Raw genomic sequence first — 9,525 nt, forward strand, 5'->3', positions numbered from 1 at the left:
CAAAAATAAAGGAGAAAATAAAATGTGGAGAGTTGGGATTGAACCCACAACCTCTTTAATGGATGAGAGATTTAAGAGAAAAATAAAGGAGAAAAATAAAATGTGGAGTGTGGGGATCGAACCCACAACCTCTTGAATGGATGAGAGAGTTAGGAGAAAAATAAAGAAGAATATAAAATGTGGAGAGTGGGGATTGGACCCACAACCTCTTGAATGGATGAGAGAGTTAGTATAAAAATAAAGGAGAACATAAATGTGGAGAGTGGGGATTGAACCCACGACCTCTTGGATAGGTGAGAATGTTAAGAGACAAATTTAACAAAAAAATAATGAGCATGTAGGGGATTGAACCCACAAACTCCTTGCCTTAAAATGAAAAAAGAGAGGAGAAAAAGAAAGAAATATTATGGGGTTTATTGGAATCAAACTAGGGTATCCCTAATCTGAAAAATGCAATAATCAAGTTTAAAATAAGATTAAGTGTTGTTCAAGGGATTCGAAATCGGGTTCCATTGCCTAATTCCTTATTGACACATAAGTCATACGTAAAATAATATTTAATAAATGCTTCCTCTAAAGATCGAAATCAATGCCTTGGCATATATACAAGATGCATAAGTCTTGTACCACATAATATTGGGTAAACATGAGTCACTTAGATAAACTATGAATGAAGCCTCACGGCTTGTATGTATGGACTCATAAGGCTAGCATACGTTTAAAAGTAAGTCAGACTAAGATGTATGTGATAAAATGATGTAACCTTGGAACCCGATGGAGTCTTAAACTACATCTTAGGTATGACTGGTGGCTGCACTTCTATATGAAAGAATGAAAAAGAAGTACTTTTGAATGGATGAAGCAGACTCTGTTTTTTTAAATGGAGGCTCCCTAGTTGAGGTCCCATATGTCGAGCCGTCATTTTCGGGAGAACTAATTTCAAGTCCATGATTCCAAGTTCTCATGACATATGAAATAATTATATGAATTATGTGATATGATAGGTGTAATATGTTATGTGCTATTTGCAAAATGATAAGTATGATTGTGCATGTTACTCTCATGGCATGACTTCCTAATCCGATATTGACAAGTCCACTGACTTGACTTTCCATAATTCATATCGATGCGAAAGAGATATTCTTAATTATGCATGTCCTTGGTGTGTGCTTGCATACACTCATACTTAGTACAAGTGTGTACTAATCCCATACAACTATATACTTTTAGGTGCAGGCACATGCGGACGTTAGAGCTTACGATAAGACGCTGCAGCTATCCGGACGTGGAGCATTCATCAAGACTTGGTAGGCCCTCATGATTTCTAGGACGCTTGCCCATTATAATATAGCTTAGATATAGGTTTGAGTTAGTTGAGTATTTTCCACTAGCGTTTCTTTCTCATTTTATTTAAGACATTGTATTGGTGCCATTTTGATAAGTATACACTTAATGCAGTATTGAACTATTTCTTCCATTTGATGATATTAATATTTCATGGTTGATTGTGAATGTGTATGAGTTTAAGTAGAATGTCTTATATGAATGTTAAGTAAAAAAAGTTCAAAGTTTCCGCTAAAATTAACATAGATAAAGTTGTGATGAAGTATGTAGGCTTGTCTACGACCTCTGAGAGGTCAACGACGCCGGTCACGTCTGGGGTATAGACCCAAGTCGTGACACCGACAACAATCACTTAAGAGGTAAAGTCATGATACATCGGTCTAGTGCATGCTGCCAGCGCATCCTATAACCGGTCAAATGTATAAGACCTGAACTGCCTAAGGGATCCACTACTAAACTGTGAAAATGAATCATCTAAAAAATATGACCCTTTTCTACCCATGGTGGATAACATTGTTTATGGTGGATGTGTGTTATCTTTACTCTCCCCCATATCGATGTTCAATACTTCTTCCAAAAATAAACTGGCTCTTATGTTTAAAGCAGACAGATTAGTGGTCAAAAATTAGCTTTTTAAAAAGCTCTCTAGGAAATCATAGTATACTCTTTTTTATATTAAATCTAGCCATAGGCTCTGTGGATGTCTAGCTTATTTTCTTTCTCAAAAGTTTGAAAACATGTCTTAATCCTTAGCGATTACTTAATTCCCTTATAATTCTTGAGAAGTGAACTCAATTTGATACTCTTTGCTTACTTGAAACTTTAACTATTAGGAAACACTTAGTTCCCTTATACCTTTTGAGAAATGAGCTCAACCCTTTACTCTTTCTTTACTTGTTAAGTCTTTAAAACAAAGTGAAAACGTTTGTGAAAGACCTTACAAAACTTGATAACTTGAACTTTTCCTGCTCAACAGCACAACTTCAAAAAGTCATATCTCCCTCATACGACCTCCGGAATTCGCAAACTTGGCTTCTCTGGAAATATCTTCCGACGAGATTCCCATCAATATAAAAAATTAACCCAAATTCCTCCTGAGTTGGGAATTATGGCCATTTGAAAATGACCAAAAATCACTTTTGTAATCTGGAAATTGTCCAGATTTCATACTTATTTCCGAATTTGATTCTTCTTGTTTATCTTAGCTTAACCTTAGTTTATCTAGAATACGAGATGTTACATTAATAGTCTGCTGCTCTTTCTTGTCCCTCTAATACCATCCTTCTAATTTCATATCTACCTAACTGGAGGTAACTTGAACTTTTTTATTTAAGAGGCTTATCATTTGCTATATATGATCCCTTTCTCAAACTCTTAAGGGTAATGAATAATCTTTACATAAGTTTACTCAACATTGACAACTCAAATATAGTATCAAGATGCACATGAAAAGTCATTAACTTAATTAGAATCTTTTTTGGCTACATAAAATCTCGGTTATACCTCTTAATACCCTTGTTAGTCTAATAACTAAGCCACACATCATTATTATCATACTAGTTTCCGAGAACGTGCGTTGCACGTTTATCCTAAAATCCTTCATATAAAGTTTGTACNAGAATAAAGTTACAATGGTTCATATCAACGTATAAGACATCATTGAATCTCTTCATCTTCATTTTTATTCTCTTCATGGTAATATTTTTTTAATCTTTCTTTAATTTTTTTGTTAGTGAGTTGGATTCACTTGGACAGAAAGCACATCAACTTTTTGTCTTGTAGGATATTCCATTGATTTTCACGAATGGAGTGAGTAAGTTAGAAGTCTTTCTTCTTGTCCTTGTGTAAAATACTCTTTTTTTTAATTCGAGAATCCAATTAAGTGTTCCGTCTCAACTTCTATATAATGATTTTTGTATAAAAATCAAACAAAAAATTTATTAAGACCACATCAACTTATATAGAAGCAATTAATTGCATGTAAGGAACAATGATATATTACCTGGAAATCGATACCAGTTGAAACAGTTCAATGTGTGTTGCTTCACTTACTACATCATCACTATGAAATATTAACGTCATTTCTTAACTGTATCTTCATAAAAAAAGTCAAATTAACAAAATTCTTTAGTAGTTGAAATATTCAACAAATAGATGAGTTAAAATAAAGATAAATAAAACATTGAGCATAAAAAACCCATATAAAAAAATAATAGAGATAACATGATTACATGAGAAAGTAGAATACATAATATAGGAAAATGGAGAATCTGCTAATAGAAGATAAAAACGTTACAAATTAAGTGATTCAAGAAGTGACCTTTTGATATCTTTAACCTAACACCTTAATATGAGTTTTTTTTTTAAAAAAATGACAATAGTTTAAAGAGCATAATAAAAGTAGGTAACTTAAAAGGCTAAATCATTATTGCTATATTTTTGAAATTATTTATTTCAATGCAAGTACATTTTTTTATCTAGTAAAATTTTATCTAGAAATCAATTATGAATGAAGGACAATAAATTTCCACTTTAAGAATTGAATTAGGTCTTTATTATGTTATTAATTTCAGTAAGTATTATTTAATAATATATATCATATGAACTAATATCTAAAACATAATTAACTATTATAGGAGTAAAATGGTAATTCAACTTTGGGTTTTGGAGCTTCACACTTATAATAATATATGATAAGATTCATAATACCACACATGTACCACTCACATTTATTTCAAAGTAACTCCTTAATTCCTTACCTAATTTATGTCCAACCTACTAGACCATACTCAAAACTAACATCTTCACCCTCGTATTACCATTTTTTTTATCATGAGACTCATCTCAAATTAAAGCTTAGAGTTTAGTAATAAACACGGCAATCATTATAATGACTCACTATTATAATAACTTACAATTGCTAGGTGAAATTAAGGGAAGACCTCATGATAAGTAGACAATATTTATCTTTTAGTCTACCTAGTTATATATTTTCATCACTTTCCTTTTCACAACCTCAGTACCATTTACCCATTCACTATACATCATTACCTAATTAGTTCTATTCATAAGGCTCTCCTTTCGAAGTCATAAGACTTGCTTACATATATCACCTCATGACTACCTTGTCCTTCTATTCAACATTTCCACTTGATTTTCACTAACGCAATGGCACATCAGCATAAATTTATTTCGAGTCAAAGTATACTCTAACTCATCCTAAATAGTGACATTCGTTTAACTTCTATCATAAAGTCATATGAATTATTATTCCAAAGTCTACACATAAAGGAAAAACTCCACAATAATGAATTACTAAGTATGTGACAACGACTAGACACTTTACTCAATAACTATCTCCATTTCTTAGGTTACTATACTTCTAAATATATACTTCTAACTTTGGACACTCCACTATTACTGGTTCATAATATCGCAAATCACATTATCTTTCGGGCAACCACACTAACAAAGCACTCTTAAAAAACACTGCCCTCTTAAAGGGATTCACTTGAAAAAAGTTTAAAGAAGAGAATTTGAGTGCATATATATGTTTTTAGCTAGAAAGAATGATTTAAATGAATAAGAATGCATTATCTAAAATCAATACACTTATGCATACTGATGGGCTTCTCTAAACCTAGTTTCAGTCTCTTTGACATTCTTAAGACTTCATCTGAGAATAACTCATTGATAATGATTTGGGCTTTGATATTCCAACCAAGTTGAGTATGAAGGGTAGTCTAATGGATTTTAGAAAGGATTAATTACCTGAATATACAACTTAAGTTTACATATTCTCCATATTTCCCTTATTTTTTTAAAAAATACTAAAATCCCTATTTTTTAATAAATCTAATCTAACAGATACATTATTAAATTAGAATCCTAATAAATCCTAACCAATTAAATCTTATCCCTAATTTTACTCTTTATTTTCCCCAAATAAAGAACCCATTTACACCACTCCCAAAATTAATGCATCAATTTCTCAACTGTTCATCTTCTCAATTTTGAAAATCAAAATTTGTGCTCTCCATCCGTCAGCCTTCGTCTAATCTGTCCGCCATTTTTGTCTACTCTGTCAGCCTTTGAAAATCAAAATTGTGCTCTCCGTCCGTCCGCCTTCGTCTAATCTGTCCGCCATTTTTGTCTACTATGTCCGCCTTTGAAAATCAAAATCGCCAATTTCGTCTACTCTGTCCGCCATTTTCGTCCAATATTCTTGAAAGGTATTGTGTTCTTTTTCGATTCTCCCTTTTCATTCTTCTATTTTTCTAATATTTCATGGATCATCTGTCATTTAGTATTGGGATTACTCAAATAATCACTTCAAACTCTAAACAAATCTATATTTTTGAAGATCCGAAATTGGTTGAAAACAAGTCTAAGAGCTTGCATAATCTTCTAACAATGAATAAACAAAGTTTGAAGAAGCATAAAACACAAAAAGAGGCACATGCAAAGACACCCAAGAAGAGGGGTAGAAAGCTTGCAATGGCCATATCCAGACCTCCACTGCCATCGGTAAGTATTTCGATTTTATTTTTTTTTTGTAATTTTTTTTGTCACATGCAATGACTTTTCTGTATTATCAGAAAAAATATTTTTATATTTTTTAGATTATTTATTTGATACAGAAAATACTATTTTTTTTGTACATTTTGTTTATTAAGTATGACTAATGTATAAATAAGTTGAAAATAAAAAAAAAATTATGTAAATCAAAACCCAGTTGCCCCTCTTCTTGGTTGTCACCTCTTTTTGGGGTTTATGCTTATTAGATCTTTAATAAGCATATAATGTTAATTTCCTGTATCAATTATCACATATAACATATAATGTTGTTTTCCAATTTATCAGATATAGTATATTTGATCATGTTGTTGTCTAAAGTGTATGTAAATTTAAATTTCAAATTATAGAGAATATGTAAACTTAAGTTTAAATTTCAAATTATAGAATTATATGTATGTTTGAATCAACATAAGTATCATTTTGACTGGTTTGCATTGTGTTGTTACAATTATGTATCAAGCACAATTTATGTTTCATGTATCATGTTAAAGTTTGTCGTTTAATAAAGTATCAAGTAGACAGACTTATAACTGTAGTTACACTTATGTATCAAGTACAACTTTGCATTTTTTGTATCATGTTAGTATCAAGTAGACAGACTTATAACTGTAGTTACACTTATGTATCAAGTACAACTTTGCATTTTTTGTATCATGTTAGGCTATAAAGTGTCTGTTAAGTATCATTTTGACTGACTTATGATATGTAGTTAGAATTATGTATCAAGTTTATTTTTGCATTTTATGTATCATATTAACAACTTTGCATTTTTTGTATCATGTTAGTATCAAGTAGACAGACTTATAACTGTAGTTACCTTTATGTATCAAGTACAACTTTGCATTTTTTGTATCATGTTAGGCTATAAAGTGTCTGTTAAGTATCATTTTGACTGACTTATGATATGTTGTTAGAACAGAATGGACAGCACTGGATGCATATAAAGACAAGAAAACTGGAGAACTTTTGGGTCCACAACATTCGTTTAATGTGGAGTTTGCTCAAGACAACATGCAACAAATAAGTGATAGCCTGTGAGTATTGTTTATTATTTTATTTTATTTTTTGTATCTATTTCATCCTTATAATTAATCTTATTGTTTTTGTAGTGATTGCGGACTGTTCATAATTGTATATGCAGAATTTCTGAGTGACAAAATCAACATGTCATGTAATAGTTTTGAGAGTAGCTATCTTCGCAAAAGATATGCGATACTTTTATTGAAGTATGGTCTCGACAAGATGAATGCTGGATATGTTAGCAACAGTGGTGACCCTTCAAGAATAAAGAATGTATTAAACCCATCATCTGAAGATGAAATTGTTAATGTAGGCTAGTTAGTTTTCAATGTTTGATTTTTTTTTTGTTTTTTGGAGTTAAACAAGATGTTTGAAGTATTTATTAACATAACAACACATATTGTTAAATTATGAAAGTGTTTTGATTTTTAAAATTGTTTATTCTATTACTTTAATTTTATTTTTATTGCCGTTATGAATTCAGGAATTATGTATACTGTTATTGGGACATTAATGTTATTATTGTATCAAAACTATAATAATAATTACATTAATGTAATTATTGTCATAAAAAAACACTTATTATATATACGTAAATATATTGTATGATACAAAAAAAGAAAATTATATACGTAATTATATTTTGTATATGATACATGAAATATCAAAATATATAATATCACAAACAGTGATACTAGTTATTACACTTGATACACTCCTTTTTTTTTTTAAAAAAATTAATATCTTTTGTACAAATAAGATATATTCAGTACTATGATTTATATATATTACGAACAATTATTGCCCTTCAAAATATGAAATTTTTTTAAGTATCTACACACATGATACTATATTACTAAATTAAATTAAATTAGAATTGACAATAATTTGGGTGAAATATCCGCAATTAATATTGATTAAAGTAAGTTGGAATAAGGATTATAAAATAAAGTATTTGATACATAAATATAATGTAAAATTTAAATAGAGTTAAACAAAAAAAAAAGAATTAGTCTGCCAAAAAAAAAGGGAAGATCACTAATGAAAAATTATAATTTAATTTAGAGTTTTATGTTGGATAAAACTGATTTTGAAACACACAAGTTAATGCCTTTTTTTATGGGATTAATAACTGTAGCATATTAAAAGTAGGAACTAATTCAAATTTCAGTTTTTAATCCCCCAAATCACTCAACAAACGGATAAAATGGCATAATATATAATGTATCCGACTGTTTTATTATGTATCAGAAACTTCTTAAAAATCAGGGATTTTTTGTAAATTGAAAAAGAGTAGGGATAGGAGGTAATTTATGTTTTACACTATGTGATTTACATAATTTTTACTTTTAGAAATGCATGATTTTGAATAACATTCTTATGACACAATTCAATTGCACAATCTGGAGTACGAAAGAATGAGAAACATCTCCTAAATGTATTGTAGCCTCATTATAACAAGTGGAGTTCACAACATATCCATAAGCTAAACTAGAGTACACAACTTCATAGACACCCTAAGACAATTTGAACTCCTTAATCTAATAACAAGTTTGTCATGCTCCGAGCCTATACCTTGGACATGATCGACACTTAATCATTTCTTGTCCCAAGCATACTCTTGGCATGATGATTACATAGAGGAAAACTATACATACATGCGGAAGCCTTATAAAGTACACAATATCACTAGTGGGTTGGGATGTTACAAAATGGTACCAAAATCATTCCTCTATTAGTGTTGTCAATGTGCGCGAATGTTCAATTTAGTTTAGGAAAATTTCGATAAGATAGGTTCAATCTCAGTGTTGTGTCTATGCAAATGCCATACGGTGGGGTAAACCTCAACGAGGAAGCTGAGTCTATTGAGAGGGTGTATGTGACAACCCAGGTTAATATTAGAATTCTCACATCAACAAAACATCGAAGAAATGTTGGGTATATATGTAAATAAACAATACCAACTAGTGATGCATTTTAAGTCGTGTCGGCGTAGGCCAAAAACGGACAATATCACTAGCAGGTTGAGTCGTTACATTTGATCATGTAATTATTTGGTCAGTAGGTAATAAGGTGTAATTAGCATGGAGTAACTACACTCTCCAATTCTCAGTGAGGGACTATGAAGTGTTGTTAATTACATGATGTAACTACACGTTAATGACTTTCGTTAATGACTTTTTAATCTATTTTTTTATTTTTGATTTAATTTAATCTTAAATTCTACTCCCTCTATTCCAACTTATGTGACACACTTTGCTATACGAGAATCAACCAATTAAAGTTTGACCAAGAATTTGCTCTTGAAATATTCATATATTTTAAAATGAAATATATATTTGATAACTACATAAAAAGTACTTTAAATTACAATAATTGATAATTCAAATATTTAAAAGATATATGAAAAATTTACGGTCAAAGATAGAATTGTTTGAATCTTGACATTTGAAATGTGTCACATAAATTGGGAGACACGGAGTATTATTTTAAATTAGTATACGTACTCGCGTGTTGTGCAATTAGTTGATAAATGTAATCATAAATATTAATTTACTGATAATTTTAAAATTTAACTAGTTA

General features: G+C 30.3%; 1 protein-coding gene across 2 annotated transcripts; it reads left to right on the forward strand.

Moving 5' to 3' along the window:
* Positions 1–5,118: 5,118 nt before the first annotated feature.
* LOC114074482 lies at positions 5,119–7,376 on the forward strand. 2 transcript variants are annotated; one of them, XM_027912585.1, is made up of 4 exons: positions 5,119–5,576; positions 5,708–5,871; positions 6,837–6,956; positions 7,032–7,376. In XM_027912585.1, exons 2-4 carry the CDS (start codon positions 5,804–5,806, stop codon positions 7,258–7,260), a joined length of 417 nt encoding a protein of 138 aa, XP_027768386.1. In that variant the 5' UTR covers positions 5,119–5,576; positions 5,708–5,803; the 3' UTR covers positions 7,261–7,376. The 2 variants fall into 2 exon arrangements, 1 of the variants encoding a protein (XP_027768386.1); XR_003574894.1 differs by having other exon boundaries at positions 5,124–5,576; positions 6,842–6,956.
* The last annotated feature ends 2,149 nt before the right edge of the window (positions 7,377–9,525 follow it).

The sequence above is a fragment of the Solanum pennellii genome, chromosome 10 (assembly GCF_001406875.1).
Source record: "Solanum pennellii chromosome 10, SPENNV200".
NCBI classification, from domain to species: Eukaryota; Viridiplantae; Streptophyta; class Magnoliopsida; order Solanales; family Solanaceae; genus Solanum; species Solanum pennellii.

What these genes read in the sequence shown, in the direction of transcription:
- LOC114074482 (XM_027912585.1), top strand. Translation starts at nt 5,804, where the DNA reads ATGCAAAGACACCCAAGAAGAGGGGTAGAAAGCTTGCAATGGCCATAT. An exon ending in CCAGACCTCCACTGCCATCG is followed by an intron (nt 5,872 to 6,836) that starts GTAAGTATTTCG and finishes ATATGTTGTTAG; the next exon opens with AACAGAATGGACAGCACTGG. An exon ending in CAACAAATAAGTGATAGCCT is followed by an intron (nt 6,957 to 7,031) that starts GTGAGTATTGTT and finishes TTGTTTTTGTAG; the next exon opens with TGATTGCGGACTGTTCATAA.